The 24,315-nt window shown below is 38.8% G+C and overlaps 1 protein-coding gene across 1 annotated transcript in view; it reads left to right on the top strand.

The window, feature by feature from the left end:
- LOC122789121 (interferon-induced protein with tetratricopeptide repeats 5-like) overlaps positions 1-20,284 on the top strand; it is a 162,688-nt gene extending 142,404 nt beyond the window's left edge. Inside the window, exon 2 of the mRNA XM_044056337.1 lies at positions 12,929-20,284. Coding sequence (XP_043912272.1) covers positions 12,929-14,369 — 1,441 coding nt within the window. The 3' untranslated portion in view covers positions 14,370-20,284. The remainder of the gene's footprint in view (positions 1-12,928) is intronic.
- Positions 20,285-24,315: the final 4,031 nt, after the last annotated feature.

The following is a 24,315-nucleotide window of genomic DNA, read 5'->3' as shown; positions in this document are numbered from 1 at the left end:
ATGCCTTTCTCTGAGATATCTATCTCCCTGTTGTTCCTAGTACCATACAATCAATCACATTTTGAATACTTTTCAACTTACACAGTCATGTTTAATGGGCAAATTTCTCAACAACTTCACTGTTTAAAAAAGGAGATAATTCTATTTTTGAAATTTTGGGGATATATATGAATTGCTGAATTTACTATATTACCTATTGCAATTCTTAAATTCTGAGGGAAATGCTTCCTTGCTAATTCATCTGTAGGGCTCTTTCCCGTAACCGTCCCAATACATATAGTACAATTGTCTTTTCTTTATTAAAGGTGACATCTAAAACTTCATTGAAAGCTCTGAAAATCTCCAGCAGAAGTTCTACCAGTGCATCTACATTTTCAACAAGCAACTTGCTATCACTGGCACTGTGACTTTCCGCTACAATCTTTTCTCACCATCTTTAAAGTCTTCCTAAATCTCACCTCCAGTTCTACTGCAAAAGTAAAGACATTTGTGTAAAGGAGACATCTTGTCTCATACATGTAGAAATAGTAGCTTCCATTTAACACACTACCATTACAGATTACCAAATGTAAATTGAATGCAATAAACTGTAATTCATAGCATACTTTTATCTCCATGACCCCCATTTCTAAAACCTGAATATTAAATAACTATTCTACATAACTAAAACCTTTCTTTATGTCAGATATGAGAGTTCCCACTTCTTCACTGTATTTGTATTCACCCAAAAAAGCTGTCAGTAGCCATCAGTTGCCTACTATACTTTTTAACAAAGCAAACATGGCCAGGAACAAGTAAGAGAGGAATAACTAAATCTACACATTTTTCTAGTACTTTTGCAAGTATTTTGGCTTCCAAATTAATTAGATTAATGGTCATTAATTATCCAAGAAATTGCCTTTATATTTGGGATAGAGGAATTAGGGATTATTATTCTGGCTCTGGTTATGGATGGAGGTATACAGGCTTCCACACAAATACAATGAAACATGGATAACAATTGTTTTGCTAACACATTCCTGCCCCATTTATAAAATTCCTGGGGAAACCGTCTGGTCCCATAGCATTGTTGCATTTTGAAGAATGTATAATCTCCTTGATTTCCCATAGTTCCAAGTCTTTCTGTAAATAATTAACAAATATTCCTTCATGGAACACATTTCTTTACTCATATTATTCCATATCTACACTCTGGTATTAGTGTAAAGCTTTGAGTAAAATTTCTAATTCCATCCTGTATGGAGTTGTCTTACATTTTCACATCTTTATTTCTCTAACCCTTATTTCAAGTACAGTATTGGCTAGCTTTTTTCTCACATTTCTGTGCAACAAATTTTGAACTATATTCTCCACATAATCACCAAATTCTCCCCTTCTTTTCTACCTGTTTTAATCTTTCTACCGTTGTGCCTCTGACAGCTGCATTCTTGTGGATTTCTACCAGTTACTTCTGTTTGTGTGCTCAGAACGTCCTATAGCTTGCCTCTAAAATGACCCTTAACTGCCATTAGTTCTACCCTCAGAACTGATTTTACTCTACATCACAACCCTGGCTCCATCTCGTTCTTTCACAACTAATTAAATTCAGTAACTTTTGGAAACTATACATTTTTTCTTAATGACATACCTTTTATATCTGGCTCATTTACAAGTAGCAAGCAAACATCTCACAAACATTCTTAATTGCTATAAAACAGGTGCATAACCTGATAGAAACCTCTCATGAATATCATCCTGCAAATCTCTCCTACCTGGTCATTTAACAATAAAATTAAATCAGTTTTGTTTGCTTATTTAAGGATTTTTGCGTGACATAGCTGTGTTACAAGAATTTGAGTAACCAGTGTGACAAAGACAGAAAACTGGCACATCTGCGGATATGCATGCTCAAACGTGCAATAAAGCACCATATAGCAGTAAATCTTGTGCTGTCAGCAAGCCATGGAGAGATAGACAGAGAGAGAGGGAGAGAGAGAGAGCACAGCGAAGTGCCGGATCAGTTCATTATTTAAATAGGGAAAAAGGGGGAGATAACAAAGATAGAAAAGGGGGAATAGCAAGTAGACAGACATATGCATTGGGTACCATGGTGGAGAAATTCAATGGTTTTGTTATTAGCTAAGGTGGTGCTCTATTGAACTTTTTGCTGATTATTTTCTATGTTATAAATAAGGTCATTTAGTATGATGCTGCCCACTGTGTGGTGCACTACATACTGTACTATACAGACGCAGTCAAGTACAGCCTTAGCTTTTTTGATACAGCCCACTAACCCAGTTCCTATTGTACTTTAAAATAGTCAGTATTTGTGCAAAGAGGCTGTTTTTGCTAGGTGGTGCAATGGTCTTTCTGGGTAGACTCAGACTGTTTGTTTTAGAGAGACAGCACCTTCAAAAAATCCTCACCAAAACTCTTGGGTATAATTCGCCTCACAACCTATATCAGTAAGCACCTGGAAGCAAAGAGTTGCACTTTCTGACAATCTCTGTAGCAAACCTGGTTGAAATGGGTATGCTAAGACAATGTAGGATTTGTGTCATGTTTACTGACAATGGCCTACTAGTTAAACCAGTAGATTCAGTCTGTGAGAGATGTAGTTGTACAATCTTATTGTAGGCAAAGTTCTCACATGAATCCATAACAAATAGCAAGCAAGTTGTCAGGATGACACAACATCTCACTAAAAAATCACACATAGCTCAGACCAAACACACAGACCCAGATACACCGAGGCTCTGAAAAATAACTTACCTAAACCAAAAAGGCCTTGTAAAAGTAATCTAAGAAACAAGTACCCTCAGTAACCTCACAAACATGCATCAAAGGCAGCAACTACAATGAAACATACATCTAACAGTCATGTTCACTCATTTTAAAAGCCCATAAGGCAAACCTCCACACAATCCAAAATCTTAGTCATAGGAGACACCATAATGAGGCATACCAATGCATCACTTACCAGGCTATGCAAGGAGAAAGTCACAGTCAGTTGCCTATCAGGCACAAGGTTTGCCACATTATGCAAGCACTCAAGTCCATGTATACACATATGAAACAGTCATAGTATATGTGAGTGTAAATTACTTGTGTTGTACCTCACAGGACCACAGGGAGTAAGGAAGGATGAAGCTCTTGGAATATGTGTCTGAGACTGGTGTGAACGTGGCCTTGAGCAGCATTCTACTGCCACCAATAATGGTGCCACAATACAAACCAAAGATTATTGTTTAGAACAATTAGCTTAGCTTCTGGTGTTATTTAAAGGGATTAATATATAGCCTGGGTGGAGATGGTAGGCAGTCCTACAGATTGGATAAATCTTTGTCTATCCCCATAGTGCTTTTTTTCAGGCAATAGCTGTCTTCCAAAGATTCCAACATAACAAAACAGAAGGTATTGTAACAGCGCAAGGAGTATTAACAAAAAAGCTCCACTCTTTACTCTGAAAAAGATCAATATATGCATCATCACAGAGACCTGGTTTAAGAACACTGAAATCACTCCAACAATGTAGGGTTTCAGTGCTTATCACATGTTCAAGTCCACAGCATTAAGTGATGTCACTAAAGGTATCAGTATTTCCATATTCTTAAAAAACACATTTCATCTCCAGTCTCAATAGACAAGCTAATGACCTGCAACTCCTCCATGTCTAACTTACCAAAAAACAAAATCACTTATTATATCATAGCTAACTGTAGGACCCGCTGTATTCCCCCCCCCCCCCCCCATCCACATCTCCTACCTAGCTAGCCTGTAGTTACTATGTATTAGGCTAAACACCATTCTCTTATGAGACTTTAACATTCTCAGAAAAGTATGCCCAGAAATTTCTGGACTTCTTCAATACAGACTCTCTGGACCAGTCTATCCACACCTCAACCAGGTGTGACAAAATCCTGTATTTGGTCCTTACCAATATTGGGCTTTGCTCCCCACTAATTGTAACTTTCACCCTGTTCAGATCAGATCACAAATCAGTCACATTCACCCTAAGACTGAAATATGAAGCAACTTCCAATACCTCAGATTTCAGAGATCATATGAAGTTTAATCTACTGAAACCGAGTGATGACCCAGTTAAACTCATAAGTCCTTTCCATCTTGACAACCCCACTGTTTATGCTGGATCCTTTACTGCCAAATTCTCTGCATATGTAAAATGCTTCATAGATTTGTCTGTCACTCCCATAAATACATACAATGCAAAATTCAAAAATAAATGCATATGGCGTAAACCTAATATAAACTGGCTCTGTAATAAAAGAAACAAGACAACTCATTGCATGCAAATATAAATTTAACTCTCAAGATGCCAGAAATGGTCTTTTAAAATAAACAAGGAACTCTGGGGCCTGATCAAATCAACCAAAGCTTGATATGAGATAAAATAGCCACCCGGGTGAAGAATAACTGCAATGTTTTCTTTAGCTGTGTTAGAAACCTCAGAATGGGGTAACTCATTGGATATCAAATTGGCACACAAATAGAACTCAATATATAAAGGTGGGAAGCTTTAGCTTGACCAATAGACCTGTCACTACTGGTGTATACCAGAGGTGAGCCTTTTAGGCACACCTATGTGGCATTTATGTCTTGGAGATCAAATCTAATGTTAAGGATATGTGGCTGACTAAGTTTGCAGATGGCTGCAAACTTAGTGCCATCATAAACTCCCCAGTAGGCACCATGATCTTGCAAGAGGGCCTGCTCTGACAATAGCTGGTATTCAACCCCTGGACTAAAACTAAATTGAAGGAAATACATATTGTATCCTTTGGCTACCATGACTCCCCTTGTAACTATCATATTGACAATACACAGCTGAAAATTGATCTAATAATCAGGGATCTAGAAATGTATGTCTACAACAAACTGTACTTTGATAATACATATCAAGTATTGTAAATGATCTGACCATTCCATTGTACTCAGCACTCATTAGGCAAATCATTGAGTATAATGCCCATTTTGGAAGTGCAAACGTGTCACAACTGGAATGACCATAACGCTTTCTCACTATGAAAATCAATGGCCTAAATCATAAAACCTATTTGGACCATCTCAAAAGCTTACCTTCTTCTGAGTATCATACAGGTTCCTGACAGGTGATCTCTGACTCGTGTATAAAGCCTCAGCAGACCCTATCCTGTCAGATTTATTATACATGCACAAGTCCAATAGTGGTATGAACACATGCTCAAGAGGTCTCAATTCTTTCTGCAAATAAATAGAACAAGTTGGTGGATAGGTATGCATCACAGAGAATTCCACTTTTAAGGAATTGTCTTCCACTTCCCAAAGGACAACATACTTCTCTTACTATGTCCAAATGTAATTTTGACGAATGGATGGGTAGCTGCAAATTCACCAATAGTTTAGTATCCTTGACCCTCATCTGCAGAAGCAATGTGTAAATGTCCCAATATATCCTTGTTCTCCCTTCTCTGGATTATTTGTACAAAAAATATAAGGGCTAAAGCCTAACATGGGAATATTGATCCTCACAGATCAATAGCCTAGTAAGTGCCTGTGAAACTATGAGTAAAATACACTAGTACACATTTATGTTACAAATACAATTGTGATTGCACAGTATGGCCATGTATATAGTATATATAACCTGATGACTGAAGACTCTATCAGGTCTTCTGATGCATGCGTCCTTGTTAAAATCTCACTGCTCAGACAGTGTAAAACAAAACAGAGACAATTCATTACATTGTAATCCTGTCAAAAGAATCAAGTTCACCTGTCAAGAGGCAGCAATGATTCCACAGGTCTTTTATGTGCATCCTGGACTATATAGTTCTTAGTATAACAAGTTGATACACTCACCCTAACCTCTGCCTACGACTGTTGAAGCAAGGTCAAGGTGGCACCACTACAGTCTCTGTAGTGATGTCCACACTGCTCACCAGTATGGGTGATGCTGGTGCCAGGTGTCCACTTTATATAATGGGTCATGTTAAGCAGGTGCTCTTAAAAGTATTTATGCTTATGTAGCACATGCAAATATTTCTTAGCCTCCTGATTGCATCAGGCAGCAGTCCTGCGGAAACCATTAACTGAAAAGGTCATGATCCCTCCTCTGGTTTTCACTATGAGCAGAATGTTAGCGTCATGCACTCTGATGCATATCTAGACATCCCATGGTACATATCATTCTGTAGGAACTGTGTGCTAATAAATGTAAAACATAAGCAGCATCACAGCAATAAAGGCTTCACAGATGTTGTGCATGAGCACAGCATGCACATGTTCCAGTGACCCCAGCACAGGAAGGGATTAGCATTCTACTGCTGCCTGGGTTTGACTGTGCAATGAGTTATTGTAGCAGTTCAGAGATGATCACATTAAATTGCCTGCTTATTATAATCATTGTGCTATAAGGCATGTTTAGATGAAACACAGTTGTCATTATCATAATAATTTTACTATGAGACCTGGTTTAATGCTACAAAATGCATGGTATAATATTTCAAAACATTGTATTAAGACAGGCAAGACAGGAATGGGAATTCAGTGAATAAAATGTTGAATTATGATATAAACATAGTGAAAGAAGACAAGACACCTGGTAATATACCTTTGCACTGTGCTGAGCAACCTTGATTGATGGCAGCAACAGTGACAAAAAAACCATAGATGGGGTGAGGCAAAATAACCCATGAGTATAACAGGCAAATGCCCAGCTGGGGAGGAAGGTTTACCATGACAGATTACATAGCTCAAGGGCATGACAGGTAAGTGTCCTTCAGGGGGCACTCGCCATAAAAGAGGCCATAACTCAGTGGCATAAATGGTATATGTTCAGTTGCTGGAGCTCATTTTGACAAAGAACATAGCACATGGCAATGACCGGTAAATATGTCATTTGGGGTTCACTACAGCCTATGCATAAAGAGTGCAGGACATGCTACAGGAAAAACAATGGCTACTGTACTTATTTGAAAGTATGTCCATGCATATAGAGGAAGAGAAAGTCATAGAAAGTGCATAACACTAGTGGCTGTTGGCAACAGGCTGCAGGAACAGGGGCAACGATAACATACCCATTGCTGTTCTCAGTATGGGAGAGGGTGAGGATGGTCACAGCATAATAGCAGACAGGTATATGGCCACCAAATGGATAGAGAAAGAGAGGAAGAGAGAGCAGTGATGAATCATTTGGGTCATCTAACTCTGACCATCATGTGTACCCAGAGGTGTACATCTTGTCATAAGCCAAAGAGAGTCATTACCTAGAAAAGTTTATCGTTATCATGCTAACTGTGGCTGCTGATGATAGAATCATGTACACGGCACAATCAAGTGACACAGTCAAACTGTCAATAGTGCTAGGACTGAAAGGCATGCACAAATACCCCACACGTAAGATGATGGTGGAGGAGCAGACCATACTTCTCTCTTCACCTGTGTTTACCCGATAGACATCCAGTCAGTGTCATCATCACCGAGGCTACACAGGAATGCTCTCAGCTTAGAAGAAAAAGATCTAAGGGAAGAGTTGCTTGATTTACTAGAGATGGACAGACATATTAAGATCAATGAAAGAAATAGACTATAGAAAGTCAATAATACCCAAAATGTTAGACGTCTGAAATAACAAATGAACACAGTAATCAAGATTATCAAAATAAATTCTTGTGATATAGCAGAAGTAAATAAGACATATTACTGTGCAACAAAGGTAATAACATATAAAGTCTTATTACAAAAATATAAGGCAATATGGGAAAAAAAGGAAAGAAATCCAATGCCATCATTGATGTATCGAATAGAGAAAACTATAAAGCAATTAAGAAAAAAAGTTGTCACTGATAGAAGAGTATAGAAGAGGAACAGATCAACAAAAATACTTAGAAAGATAGATGTGATAAAAGCAATGTGCAGTAACAGAACAGACCAGGATCTATTCTACAGTATTGCAAATAATAAAGTAACGATATCAGTACAGACAAAAAAACTTAGAAGACATGCAGATAAATATAAAGGAAAAGGGCAAAATAAGCAATTCGCAGATGATAAAAAAATAGTTTTGTAGAGAATTACGAAACAGAGCAAAAGGAATAGAAAAACTACCAAAAAGAAGAACTCAACACATTTTGGAGAAATATTTATGAAGACCCTGTGAAATATAACAAAGATGCTGAAAGGATAGAAGAAGTAAAATAAAGAGTAAGAAGTTCAAATGTACAGGATATGAAAAGGGATGAAGTAATTGCCAGAGGAAATGAGACAAAATAAAGAAAAGCTCTTAATGGGAAACTCCAGGCCTGGATGCAGTACCTAACGTCTAGCTAAAAGTATTATCATCGTTACACAAAGATTTAGCCCTGAGTAAGAACTACTTATATGCGCACCCTGAACAGACACCAACTTGATTAACAACAAGAAAAGTGATACTTCTTTTTTAAGAGTGAAATCAAGTGCAAGCTGTCCTAAAAACTATAGATCAATAACTTGCCTTTTGATAATGTATAAACTATATACTGGAATTGATGCTGATAGAGTTTATAATAATTTAGAAGAAACTTCAGTCATAGCAATAGAATAAAAGGGTAACAAAAGAAAGTCATATGTAACAATGGATCATTTGTTGTTAAAGTCATAATGGAGAATTGTAAAAAGGGGAAGAATCTAAGCATGGCATGGATAGATTAAAAAAAGCATTTGACATGTCCCACATTCATGGATAAAAGTGTGCATACAGATGTATAAGATACACCCTACATAGATCAAGTACATTACAGTGACCAGGAGACAGTGGCAAACCACTTTGCAGCTAAGCAATAATAAAGGACAAATTATTATCTCAGAAATAAAAATTCAAAGACTGATATTCAAGGGTGATTTTTTTTGGCACTGCTGCTCTTTTATTTTGCCTTAACCCATTAAGCTGTCTACTTAACAGATTAGGTCATGGTTACAATTTGGCTCCCAGACAACAACAAAGTGTAAAGATTTCACATCCTTTTGTAGATGATTTAAAATTATATAGTTTATCAGATGAATGTGCTGAAAGCACAACTGGAAGTGGTCAAAACATTTTCTGATGATATAAGAATGTCATTTGGTCTTGATAAATATGCAAAAGCAACATTTAAAGCAGGAAAGCAGCAGCACCAAGGAAATATCAGTCTGGTACAGGAATGTGATATAAAGGAACTTGGGTAGGAGGGAGTGTATACAGTAAATATTTGGCAATTGAATGATCAACAATAAAACATGAACAAATATGAATAAAGCTAAATAAAGAATGTTTTTGAGTATTAAAATTAATACCGAAAACAGCCTTGAAATCTAGGAGCAAACTCCAAGCAATAAATCAATTTGCCCTTCCTGCTTTATCTTATAATTTTGTGGTGATTGGCCCTAAAAGTTATCAGATCACTTGGACAGGAAGTCAAGAAAAATGCTTCACACTTTCAAAATTGATATGTAAAAATCAGTGTATACCAAGTTTATGTATCTGTCGTTGTCCTCAAAACTGATTTTATGTATAGATCTGTAATCACAGGACTGCATACATATCTGCTGACCTCATCAAATCCAAGCATAGTGGTAGTTCTGAAACATGAAGAGAACAAATCTAAGATGACCACTGCTTAGTTTAGCAGAAGCATAATGGTGTCAAGAGAGAATGGCAACCTAACCAGAAGTAGACAACTTCAGCAACTCAATGTGCCAAAAAAAAAGAAAGTATATAAGGTGAAGGATTGAATGAGAAGGCAAGAAATTTTGTAAAGGCATAAATATATTTGCAAGTACAGAAAACTCTTGAAACAACCTCATGTCAATCAGGATATGATGCAGGAATGGATAAGAAGAAGTGAATTTTAACCAAAATATAAAAGGTTAATATTAGTGGCCCAGGATAGTGGACTACATATGCATTGGGTTACAAAATCCATTGAACACGTGGGAGAAACAGACAAATGCAGGTTCTGTAAAAAAGAACTGGAAACAGTCGCATATCTTGCTGCAGGATGTGATACACCAATGGCACAGGGCTTGTTTACTGAAAGGTACAATAATGTGGCAAGACTGTTGCATCAGGGATTGTGCAAATGTTACATTATTGAAATAGCTGAGAAGCATTAGAAACATAAGCCACAAAGCATTATAGAGAATTATAAAGTTTATATCACATGGGCTCAATCATTACCAATAGTTCCAAAAATAGAAGAGAGAAAACCAGATGTAGTAGTTCATGAAAAGAAGGCAAAAGTAGCATTGATCAATGAAATTGCTACACCCAGTATTATAGTATATTATGTAAAGGGAGACACAAAGTCATAAAATACCAGGATTTGCAGGCAGAAACTAGCACAATGTGGAAGGAGGATAACCAGGCAGTTCCAATAGTGGGTCTCGCAAAAAAATCATTTAACAAGACAAAATCTGCAGAGTCCCTCAAAGTTTCAGTAAGCCAAGTGTCACACACTTTGTCCAAAAAATCAAACACTGTAAGAAATTTTCCATCAGGTGTTCTCAGTGGAATAACTATACAAAAATACTCCTCAGATTTGAGACAATATGAACCTAGTACTGGTATTAACTGTTATTACACTTAAAACTTAAACTTAAAAAATAATAAAAAAAACAAAGCTGACCACTCAAATAAATCTCTTAAACTTAGTAAATCAAGTAAAAAATCCAATCCAGGAGATGCTGAATTCAGAGTTTCTTTATTAATAAGCACAGACAAACAATCTATCAGACTTAAGGTATGCTAGAGATACATGCAACTTCATATGAATTGCAGGAGGACTGAGATCTAGGCACATTGTGGGTGTTTGGATGAGCACTTTTGGCTAACATCAAAGACTGAAACAATACTAATTTCACAAAATTTAATCTTACTTTGACTTAGGAATGGGGTCCATTCCCATCATGGTCTTAGAAACTCAAATGACTTGGAATAATTAAAAGAGAAGTCACCACCCAATATGCCATACATCAGCCTCACTGCCTTTGAGGTGTATGTGCTTCTACTGTAGGTCATAGGACTGTTGGTGGCCATCACTGCTATGACTCCAGGGTTATCCATGACTTGACATCAATTAGCAGATGTGCAGGTCACTGATACAGGGTCACATAGCTTCTGCACACATCGCTGTTGAGATAATGAATAGGCTACTTGGCCTGTGAGAGGATGTGCAACACCTACATGAAATGCAGAATGACCTGCAGCATATGTAGAGAGAAATTGGCATATAGGGAATCAGAGGAGACACACAGTCATACAGGCTTTTGAACAGGCTGTGAATCATTATCCCACATAACCATCATGATCAATTTTCTCTCACTGCTGTAATTTCCAGGATTCCCTGGAGTGACCTGTGGTCCTTCAGTATTTTGAAAGTCAATAGTTATTTGCTGTGTATAGACAGCTGTACAATTTCTATAGGCACCTAATGGGCTTGCTCACTTTATATTGGTACATGAGGGAGGCTATTTCTTCTGATGACCTTAGTCTATATGTGCTATAAATCAAGTTTCACAAATCTTTGGGGGTTACAGGGAATTTAACTTATTTATTTATTGCAAGATTGTGTATTTCCTAATATGCATTTAGTATTCCAGTACCTTACTGGACTTCAGAAAAATTAATTTCCTCTTTGCAAGCAGACTTTTTGTATAGGGATCTCTGTACCATGTTTGATTGGAACACAGACAAAGTCTATAAATGTCTTGCAGATAGTAGTAGAAAATCAACACACATTGTGCAGTCTCTATTTATTTATTATCCTTGTGTGATTGTTTAATAAGAGCTGAAACTAATTACAATAGTTGTGGCAAAACTTTTATGTAAACTTATTCTTAGGATCATATTAGCCTGACTCTGATATCCCACTTGACTACTGTGATGCACATAAGCTGCCAGATATGAAGGAATAACCTGCATGGAAGCCAGATATGCACATTTTTTTATTTATATTTGTTCACCCTTTGGGACATCACACAACTGGCCTGGCCCCAAGTGCTCCACATCCATGATAGGTTTACTCACTCATCTCTGGGGTAAATTGTGAATACTAAGGGCATCTTGGAGGCTTGCCCATCTCCACTTCTATTCTTGGGGGTCCATTATTTGCCCTAATCACTCAGTGCCCTATATCCCAGGCTCATTGATCATGTATGAGGGGAACTCCCATTTTTGGACCACTCTTTCCTAAGGGAGCATCATTGGCACATGCCCTTCCATCCTGGATGCGCACCCCATCCTCCCTGCCACTCTGCCAATCACCTGAAATTCTAATCAAATTCAGTCAACATAGCCATTTATCTGTCTGTGTGACCACAGTGGCTGAAACTGAATATGTATTGTACAATTGTTGACAGTCAGTGTTCACACTGCGTATACTGATTAAGCCACAGAATTAACTGGTCTCATTCCAGTGACAGTTCTGTTCCATGTGATGTGGCATCCAAATTCATATTAATGGCAGCTATGGCTCACTCTAGTTATATCTTTTAAACTCTGTCATAAAGTATTCTATACCATGTTTGTCTTGCAAAATGTCACATCACCATTGTAACTCAGTACATATTTTTTAACTGTTACTGTTTGCATATGTGATTCATCATAAGTCTTCCAGTGACAAGACCGTAAACTGAGTGATACATAATAAATGAAGTTTACATGTTTTCCCAATGTGTATGTTCAGATTTTCATTTACAGTGGTTTCCATCCACCTCCTGGATACATGCCAACTGACTGGATGCTCTAAACATTTCATGTATAAGGCAATTGCCCTTGGTCTTTTGAGCCAGAGTTTGGCCGGAAAAGATCCCTGAAGGGACAGTTTATTTACTTGGTTGAAAAACAAAAACTAAATAAATAAATAAATAAATGCAAGAAATCATAAATGATACTTTTATTTACATACTAACATATGCTTATAATCTTGTTTTGCAGTGCTGATTTGCGGGAAAGCCTGAAGAGCAAATTGCTGCATCTAGATTGTCATTTTACATGGGGCCTAAAAAAAGAATTCATTGATGTTGAAAATTTTGAGCAAAGGATGCATGATGAAATAAACTTTGCTGAAATAAAATCTGTATACCACTGCTACAACCGTTTGGCTTATGCAAGTCACTTGAAAGGAAATTATGAAGAAGCCCTTACACAATTACAAAAAAGTGAAGAGATCATAAGGAGAGATTATACCAGTGACATAGACCGGCATATTGTTGTTACGTATGGAAATTTTGCATGGGTGTACTACCACATGGATAGAACAACTGAATCTGAAAACTATATTCAGAAGGTGCAAAACATTTGTAAAAAACTAGGGAGTACATCCCTTTACACAGCTCCACTTGCTGAAGTATATAGAGAAAAAGGCTGGACATTACTTACATTCTGTAGAATATACTATGTAGAAGCAGCAGAGTGTTTTGAAAAAGCACTCAAAGAAAATCCCAGTGACCCAGAGAGCAATTCTGGGTATGCAGTAGCTTTGTACCGCCTTGAAACTCCTTTATATGTAAAATCTAAACTTGAAGACAGTAAATCCTTATCACAGCTCAGACAGGCATTAGCCATAAATCCAAATGATACATTATGCATGGTGTTGCTTGGCTTGAAACTTCAGGATTTTGGGAAGCAAAGAGAAGGGTTTGAGTGTATTGAGCAGGCATTACAGAAGTCTCCAGATGTTCCACATGTGATACGTTATGCAGCTAAGTTCTTAAGAAAGTATGGGTCTGTAGACATGTCTCTTCAGTTGTTAAAGAAGGCATTAGAGAAGACACCAAACTCTGCATTCCTGCACAGTCAAGTTGGTATATGCTACCAGCAAAAGTTATGTAGCTTAAAAAATAAAGTATATCCTAGGGGTTGCTCCGTGGAAACAGCTGATTTAATTAGAAAGATCATTTATCATTTAGAAATGGCTGTAGAACTTAAGCCACAGTTTCACATCGCACTTCTGATTTTGGTAGATGCATATAAAGAAGCTCACAACTATGAAAAAGTTGAAGTATGTTTTAAGAAACTCTACGATATACCTAGCAATACACCAGAGAACCTTCAGGAAATACATTTGGCTTATGGACTGTTCCTACTGAAAGACAAAAAGTCAGAATCGGATGCTGTTCTGTATTTCAAAGAAGGGTATAAAATTAAAAATCCCTCAAGGTCAAGGCAGATGTGTTGCAGCAATCTCACTAAGATTGCTGAGAGAAAGTTATCTATAAATCCTAAAGATAGCACAGCTCTTGGCATTCTTGGATTTGTTCACCTTCAGAATGAAGAAAAGTCACAGGCCATTGAACACTACAAGAAAGCCCTGCAGTATGATCCTGACAATGAAGACTATTTAAATGCTCTCACTGAGCTTCAACTGTCACTCTAGGAAGGAAACGGGATGTGCAGCTTCATAAAAAATGTTAGTTATGGTGGCAGAAGTACCAGATATTTAAAATAATCATGTATATGTAACAGTTTAAAAAATATATACAACTCAAAATGTAAAGTTGTATTCTAGAGGGAAAGAGGTCATTAATATTGTAGTAAGGCATTGGTAAGTGCTAGAGAAGTATTGAGATAATTCTTTCATTTATGAATTTTGATAATGTGTAAAGAAATTCTTCTAGAACAGTGACTTGTCTTTTACAAAAGGATAAAAGATCATTAATACATAAAAGTTTCATTATAGTCATCCAGACTGACATGCTTCATAAGCTAAGCAGTAGTGGTGATGATTATATCTCACCTAAGTCATATAGTGCATAAGATCCTCAGCATCGGTCCATCTCCATACTTTTTGTATCATCTATTTTTTTGACAATTTGACTTAAACATTATATGGATAAGGAGTGCTCAGGAAGATGGCCTGCTGCTGCTTCCAGCATTTTCATTTATTTATCTTTTTTTATAGCTCTGCTGACTTCCATCAAAAGGACTTCTGTATCATGGCATTGTTTTAGATTATTTTTGCCCCCTGTCCTGTCAAGCATCAAAACTCCTCTCAGTCAGACAAAGCACATTCATTCCTCCTCTCCCTGGATTATACCCACTACCAAGTTGATAGCTGTTTGAGGAGGTGGTTGGGTATCATGCAAGCAGTGATGACAGCGCTTTGTGAGAAGAGACAGTGCCTGGTAGTAGTCATTCTCTAGCCACTGTACTGCAGATATTGGAGAAATATTAATTGTCACATATTAATGCTTCATGTAATTAGCTTGGTTTTGTGTTATGTGTACTACTACTTATTCATCTGCTTTGGGTAACTACAGCCCTTTTCTTTGATTAGATGAGATAATTCCATTGCCCACTGGAGGTCCAGTCATTTACCAATCCAGAACCACATTTTACTCAGTTGTATAGCACAGTATTATTTCTCATTTCATATTACCTTCTCCCAGCTGGTTCTGTATGTGATTCAGAGTCCATTTCTGAACTTTAGTTATTGGCAGGATGTGGTTCTAATGGGGTCTGGAGCAAAGAACTGATGCGTTCCTTCTGAGCAGACAGAGGTATGAACTAAACATCAGAAACTGTCAGAAACCACATAAATAATGAGTGGTGTGCATAGTCATGTGCAAAGCATGTACTTCCACAAGTAGCAGACGCATGCAAGCACAGGGAGATTCAGGGTGCAGCGTTATACACGTCTGCAAGCTTTCAAAAGTCACAAGAAAAGTTGTATGTAAATGATGCACTATATGCTACTGAAAAGTACCTCCACCTTTGTGATTCTGAGTCTCAGAAAAGGCATGCACTGCCATTTGCAGTTGCTCTGCAATGGAAAGATGCTTGGAGTAACAGGTTGCTTTTTGATTTCTTGCTTTGCATCTCTTGTTGTTCTGGTACTACAGTTTGCTGCAGCCAGCAGTTCTTGTCATCCAAGGTGTAGGAATTACTAGGAAGGTCTAATGTGTTCTGCTTTTGAAGATTAGGAAGGACTGGCTTTATATGGTTAGGGATAAAATATGGGTGTTGGTGAATTTGTATGGCCTGCCTATACCTGTGGATACCAGGGTATGTACAGCTACACTATACTTGCCGCAAGAACATTCCAAAGACAGACTGGGAACATGTTGTGTGTCTCACAAGCTTTGCCTCATGGATACTTCAACACTGCCTTGATGTTATTCTAGCTGATGTGGATGTGTATATCTGTTTTCCACAGATACCACAGGAGAGTTTTACCACCATGTATGCTTTTTACAACCTGGAACACTTCCCTGAGGTGCTTGATGGAATAGGTTGCCCCATATGGACATTAAAACACCACCTGATCCACAGGAAGAAATGTATCCAGACTGGAAAGGGTACCATTTCATAAACTGCCATGTATTATGTGAGGCACATGGCTGTATTATGAGTTTCTTAGTCCAGAAATCTGATACGGTCCATGAGTCCCAGATTTGGTGCAAAAGTTAACATTGTCTGCATGGATGAATGCCACGTGGACACCTCATAGGTGAGTGCAGCAAAAATAACCAAACACCCACAGGTAATTGTAAAATAATGAGGAAGATGTAATGCATGACCACCCTGTCTCCATGTACCCACCATCTCTGTTTTATATGTTTTGAACTGATGCAAGATATGCACTTGAATCTTGGATCATGACACCAGATTTGAACCCACAGGGAGCTGCATGGAATGTCACAACACTTCCCTGTCAAAGACAGGCACAGTAGTAGAGTAAGTATTTGTCCTGCTTAAAGCACATTTCCATTAAGTGGATGAGTCTGTGGGGGTTCTTCAGTACAACCCTGATACTGCATGCAAAATGTCTATTATGTACCACATTCTGCAAAATATGATTCACTGCCAGTCTGGACCACCAGTGTCACCACTGGTTGTGCAGCTCCCTCATATGTTCCACCTAGAATTTTCAACAGTTAGTTCAGACACAACAGCCAATGAAAAGCAGCAGCAGCATGGCACCCCCTCAGACAGGTTCATGAATGATACGTGGCAGAACAAAGTGGCAGCATCCAGTCCACATCTATGGGCTTTGACAACCACTGTGTTACAGTGTGAAGTTACAAATATAAAAATTGGTGCATGCAGTCTGAACTGCTGGATATGCTGGCGGGTGCATGACTGACTAACCACGTGTATCAGACAGCATATCCAGCAGTTCAGACTGGATGTGCTGGCTGGTGCATGACTGACTAACCTCATGTATCAGACACCCCCTCTTACCATATACTAATGCGTATTTGATATGGTCAAACCATCATCATTTGCACAGTGGTGTGGTGTGAAGGATGTAGAACATGAGGTGTGCAGGCTAAATCTGGTTCATGTCATACACTAACCCATAGGGTTAGGCAACCTCCATTCAAACAGGAATTGGTACTGTCATGAGGGACTGACATTGAGTTTCTGCAGTGGTACTTTGTATGTGACACTGATGAGAACCGAGACAGTGATCAGCAAGAACAGCATGAGCAGGACCTGGACAATGAGGCCCTTCCAAGTGATGTGGAAGTCACTAATGTTCATCAGTCTGACTTGTGGAGGTCTCCACATTCTGGGATACAGCAGTTGACTGAGCCATCCATGCTACATGCCCAACATGGCCTCCATGTATGTGGACTTGAACTCTGACTGCCCTAACTGATTCTGCCATATGCGACAACTAGGTTTTCACAAGTGTGGACATAAGCTGCTATAGATGTTTTGTAAGCATGCTCCACAGAGAAGCATCATGACATTAGTGCGGACCTCCACCATTTTCATATATTGATAAATATTCTCAGATATACCTAGCAACATTCTAATCATCTCTGCCTGATTCTGAATAACAGTAGCTTGTACCTGGACAATGTTTCAGGAGCCAGCTGTCATCACTGAGTTCATCAGGCACCCCTTCGGACAGGCTGTACAGTGTGTAGTCCAGCCTGTGACACTTCCAGGAGTTCCCTTTGTGGCTTTGAGATACAAGGTGAGGGTTCATGGGAATTTCACCCCTTGCAGTCAATGCATTTTCCCATGGTGGAGTACCTTTGGCCCAGCATTGGCCTTGTCATAGCCATCAACCTGCTTTGTGGTCTTGAGTCACTGCCTGTACACTTTGCATCTGGGTACCATTGCCCTCAAGTTGTATTCTGCAAAAGAGAATAATGGGATCATCGCCAGCTGCCACATGTCTGTGAACATTAGCCTATTGTCTTCAACAAAAATGTTACCAGTGCTGGTGCAGTTGTTGGGAGATCTGTGAACAAATAACAAACCATTTACCATTGTGCACTACACTACACATGCAGATGTATATGCCTGTACAGTAAACAGAAAAGGTAAACTGAAGGAAAATTATGAGTAATTTGTGAAGTTTCTTTGTTTTCAAGGACAATTGATGATCCTGATGCACCTGTCAGAAAAAACACTCAAAGAGGTATATACCAATGCTGTCTGAATACACATTGGGTAACTGTCCTAATATTCCACTGCAGGTTAAGCATAGTGATCTGCTCTACCAGCTGTGGGCACACATGGTGTGGCCTAAACTGCTAGAATCTAAGCCATCTAGAATAGTTACTATGCCATCCTCATTACCATCAAAATCCTTACCATGAAATTACATAAACCGCTTCTAATAAGTTGCAAGACTGCCCTGTGGAAAGATCTTCATCAGTGGCATTTTAAACAATAGCATTCTGTCAGGCTTTACTTTTGACATGGCAAACAGTGTAATTTCCTCTGCAATTACAATCAGCCAAATCCTTGCCAATATCCCAGTGGCATTAATGTCTTCCAGCATCACTTTCCACACTTAGTGTGCTCAGTCTGTCTAGTATTACCTTTACTGTAGAGATTTCAAGTAGTTTATTCAGTTAGATAAATAGATAGATAGATAGATAGATAGATAGATAGATAGATAGATAGATAGATAGATAGGTAGATAGATAGATAGATGACTCTTCTTGTTCTTGTTCAAGCATATTGCTAGGCATTATATACCAGGAGGTGCCCATACCATTATCTCCACTGTCAGATGTGTGGCTGTGACAGGACATTTATATACCCCATTAGCATATTGTTCATCTTAAGGCATACTGGCAACGTCTGTACTGTGCTAACAATTCCTTTTTCCTCAACAGCATGTAATGAGATTGAAATGGACAGGCACATGTTCTTCAGGAAGCTAAAATGCCTAGCCCCTGACCCGGCATGTTCTATCTTTTCATTTGTCAGATTTCAATTCATGTTTCATAATTTTTATCATTTGCATTATATTAATGTTTACTTTCTTTCCATTTATTTTTCCTTCTCAACCTAGGGTACCTCTGCTGCAGCCCTGTGCTGCTTCAGTGCATAAAAACTCTCTGCATGTTGTACATCATGGGACTACCTCATCTGGGAAAAGAGGAGGATCTATATGCCTTAAAATAAAGGATAAGCACTTACGTCCTTATTCTTTTAGCCATAATTGGTTCAGTCTGGACATGTGACTACCTCTTTTGGAAATAAGAAAAGTTTTCTTGCAAAGTGAATTTTATGGTTCTGATGAAGTCCTAAAAGAATGAAGACAAAAGCGCTTAATCTTTTTTAAACTAGTTTTTTCATTGCATCCTGTGAAATGTACAAAAGTATCACTTTCTAATTAAAAACATTATACCAGCAGTGCATCCTGGATGATATTAAATGGATGGTGGAGATATTGCATGAGAATATTGGGCATTTCTAGTATAATTTTATTTTCACTACATGGACGCATGCTGTTTTCTTCTAAAAGAGGTGGATTCACTTCAGCCAGAAGCCCAGAATATGCACCACTGCCTGCACAGCCACAATTGCAGGCAATGCTGGAGAATGCAGTGTAGAGGACACAAGTGAGGCAGTGAAGACCCATATCAACATCTCCTTCACTGAGTTCAATATTTGCTGATCTGGCAGCCTCCAAACATTGAGCCTTCAGAGAATACCATCCCAACACTGGGGACTACCTGCCCTCACACCCATGAGCAGTGTTCAGATGAATAGTCTCTAGGTTAGTTTGGACATGCACCTGTCTCCATTTCCCCCTCCTATTATCTCTAGACTATATCCCCATTGTCTTGTGCCATGACCAACCTTTGTGTATTGCCCCACATTCTCCCACATCATCAGTTGTTCATAGGTTCATAGGTGTGTACTAGGCTAATGTCCCTTGAGCCTTTGCAAGCCTAGCCCATAGAAGTGCCATGGCATTGTGCCACCTAACATCAGTTCCCAGTGGCTCTATCAAGTAGAGCCACTGGAGTAATCCCCGGGGTGAATTTTCTATTTCTCATCCATTCATCAAAATTCCGATTGAAGAGGGCCAGTGAGGTGCTCTGCTTGACATGTTTGGAAAGTCTATTCCAGAGCATGGGCAGTCTCCTGGTTATGAACCTGTCCCTCCAGCATGTTCTGTCATTGTGGTAATGAGGTTGAGGTCACTGGAGTGTGTGGTGCAGAGGGATTGGGATTTCTTTAGATGCAGCATTTCCAACAGAGATGGGTCAGACATGGCTTTGTATGTCAAGCAGAGATCACCTCTTAGTAGATGATATGAGCCACAGAATAGCAGGTGTTTTTAGAGTCTATCCATGTAGGACATGTGTTTAAGGCCTAGGATCATCTTCATGAGGTACTTTTGTTGCCTCTCCAGCTGTTGCAGGTACCTAGTGAGGTACATGCCAAATGGGGCATTATACTCTATGACTGGTCTAATGAGGGAAGAGTAGAGAGAAATGAAGACCTCTTTCTTCCGGGATGCAAAACCCTTGGTAACGAGATGTGCCACATAGAAGGGCTTTCTGACCACAGTGGCAATGTGGTGGTCGAAGGAGAGGTTGCTGTCAACCTGTGTCCCCAGATCTCTTATAACTCCTTCAGTGTTCAGTGGGCTCCCATTGATGTGGTAATTAGTGGGAACTGAGTTTTTCCCAAAGTGGATGACAACGCATTTTTTAGCATTAAGCTTAAGGCCATGGTTTTGACACCAGTCATTGGTCTCAGTGAGGCCTTTATGTAGGATGTCTGCATCACTTGGGAAGTTAATAATTGCTCCCAGCTTGCAGTCGTCTGCAAACCTGGTCTGCCAGATTCCCCTGGACTTCTGAGAAGTAGATGCCAAATAGGAAAGGACCAAGAACTGATCCCTGTGGGACTCCACTCGTGACTGGTCTGCAGTCTGACTTGGAGTCCATCCATCCATCTGTCTGTCTGTCTATCTATCTGCCTTTCCCTTCCTTTGGGAATGCTCCCTATTGTGTGAGCATCAAGTCCTGTTTGTTTATCTTGTTATATGTATTTTCACATAACCAAGTCTTCCTCAGTTGCCATCCCTAACATTGCTTCCTACAGCCTTCCCCCTCTTGTCCATACATATTGTAGAAAAAAGGAGTCTATTCCCCCCAAAAAACAAAAATGAATACACTCATGTATCCTTCCTCCTCCTGTTCATGCCACTGTTCAATGATTCCATTTGCACATTTGTACAGTGTTATGGAGGTTCATGCTCACATGCACTACCTGTGTGGTGGTTCCACTGCCCACAAGACCTGCTAATTTACACATTCATTTCCATGCTCCCAGCACAATGGAGAACAAAGAAATACTTGTTTCAACAAAACTTGGATATTTACTGTATTAGAACCATAGCAATTTTTGAATGGGAAATGGATTTTATGAAGCACTGTACATAAAAAATAAATAATTTGAGGGCCTATACTTTGAAAAGCTGTATGTTTTTCATGCTACAGCACCAATAGTTTGGGAAATAGTATGACTATGGCCTTTTTTAAGCTTTACTTTCCATGTAACTGGATCTTCAGACTAGATGCTTACATTACTGATTGCATATATAGTTTATATAAAGTTGATTGTCTTGATATTCTGAATGTATCAAATCATGTTGCACTTTTATGTGCTATATTAAATACTGAGTAAGCCATTCTGCTCTGCTAAAAGGAAACATTCTTTCCAAATGCTAGAACCATTCAGTCAGCCTTGCCAGTTAAAAATTCTCAGTATTCTGAAAAAAAAAAATCCTATTTAAGAAGGTAAATGAACATACTCACCTACAAGCAAATACCATTCTGTGTAACTGTTTATACTTTATACTTGATGTTTGAATTACTTTTATACATATATAAAGTATAGATTTCCTCTTATTCCTTGCTGCAGGTGTGCCTTCACTATTTTAACACTCGGCATGCATTATATGTTAAAATGAAGTACTTCCAAGTATGGGCACATCTGTCTTATGACTATGTTCATAAGTGTGTGTGTGTGTGTGTGTGTGTGTGTGTGTGTGTGTGTGTGTGTGTATACATGAGTAGTAGTAGTAGTAGTAGAAGGCAAGATGAATTTCTGAATAAAATCAGAACGAAAGGTACAGAACAGAACATATAATTTTAGCCTGATGCTAAATGCCATATCTGATAACAGTCACCCAGGATCACAACTTATGAACCATAGTTTTTTGCACACAAAAGTAATACATTTTTTGCTAATTACTTACACAATTTAAAGTACCCTATGGGGCTCTTTTCTTTTTTAAACAATGTTGTAGCAACTTCTACATTTCATAGTTTAGTCAGTTGAATCAGAAACTCATCAAGCCATTTTATTGTTGTTGATTGTTTTTTTCTTTTTCTTTTTGGATTCCCTCCTGCTGGGGTTACTCTGCAGCCAGTTCTAACCACCCAATCTCACACTGAAAATTGATACTCCCCCTCCCCCGAGCCATTCTCATAGGAGGCTATATCAATACCCACTCTTCTGGGAGCTATATTTAAAATGTAGTAAGGCAAATAACTTACATCCCCATTACAAACTTACATTTTACTTAATTGTTGTATAACTCTTGTGGTCTGGTTTAGCCCCAATCCACTCGCCCTCGTTGTGCTCAGACTTGCTCCATGCCCCATCCTGCCCCCTATTCCCACCTGCACCCAGTACTGTAAAATTTATACTGTCCTAGCCACTCCCCCTGCTTCTTCCTCCCAACAGGCATCTCACACATCATCAAGTGGCCCTCCCTCTCTACAACCCAACTTTTCTCCTCCCTTTCCTGCCAAATTCTGGTTAAAAATGTGCCCTATAATGGCCAGGCCCCTTGCTATGCTAGCATCAACAAAAACACTAGTATTTTCTCTACTCCCCCTGATGCTCATCCTTTATCTCCTCACCGCCTATGAAAACCAGTACCACCATGGATTCCACTACCCAAAATGTCAAACTACCACCCCAGACTTCTCTTACAAGTTAGCTCACCTAACTATCCCCCACACATTCATACCCTCATCCCCTTTACCTCATCACCCAATTAAAACCTTAAAATCTAATCCAAGGGACAAGCACTATCTATGACTTATTCATAGGTTTCTAAACCTCATAATCAGATTTCAACATAACCTCTCTACAGATGGGGACATCTATCCCAACCCTGGCCCGTCTCCACCTGGTGATAATAGCACCTACACCACCAACCCCAACAATGAACTACCCCTTAACAGTTCTGCAAATACTCTCCTTACATTTCACTTGAGCATTCGGAGTATAAATAATAAAATCCCCAAGTGCATGCCCTCTTACAGAAACTTGGCTTAAACCTACTACTGCCAGTAATGAGGTATTACCCCCGGGCTACAACATACACCGATTAGACTGAGCAGCTAAGAAGGGAGGTGGGATAGCAGTTCTTTACAAAAATACATTGTGTTAATAGAGATCCAGTTCAACCACCCCCATTTAATAATGCAGAAATCCTCATTAGCAAACCTCAAATTAACAATAATAAGCGTATAAATATTGTCTGTGTCGACATTCCCCCAGACAATAAAATAAGCACTCTGAAATATATACTCCAATTGTTGTCCACTACCTTCCCCCAAGAAACCATTGTTCTTGGTGACTTTAACACTGACTGGTACACCTGCTCAGCTGAATCCCCTGTCACCCATATCTGTTTGGGTTCACACAAATAATAACATCTCCCACTAGGCTTAGTAAACCCACCAACAGGGAAAGTATCTTAGATTGGGTACTTATCAATACCCACCCAAGCTTGTGTACAGCTGGGACTCTCCCCGATAACCTACATGATCATTCACTAACTTATATTATTAAGCATAAGGCAACACAAGACTATGTACAAAACAATCAGAAATAATAACTTCAATCCTACTAACTTCATAAATGAACTTAAATCGGTCAACTGGTCAATCCTAAAAAATCTACCACTAGATGAAGCTGTAACTTTCTTTAACAATAAATTCCTGAGCGTCCTTGACTCTCTTGCTCCTGCACGTACTATAAAGACTAAATCTAATGCTGCTCCATGGCTCACAAAGGAAACTAAGATAAAA

Source organism: Protopterus annectens, chromosome 14.part0 (genome assembly GCF_019279795.1).
Source record: "Protopterus annectens isolate FY-2018-M chromosome 14.part0, PAN1.0, whole genome shotgun sequence".
Classification (NCBI taxonomy): Eukaryota; Metazoa; Chordata; order Ceratodontiformes; family Protopteridae; genus Protopterus; species Protopterus annectens.
This window is presented reverse-complemented; position numbering and strand designations above follow the sequence as displayed.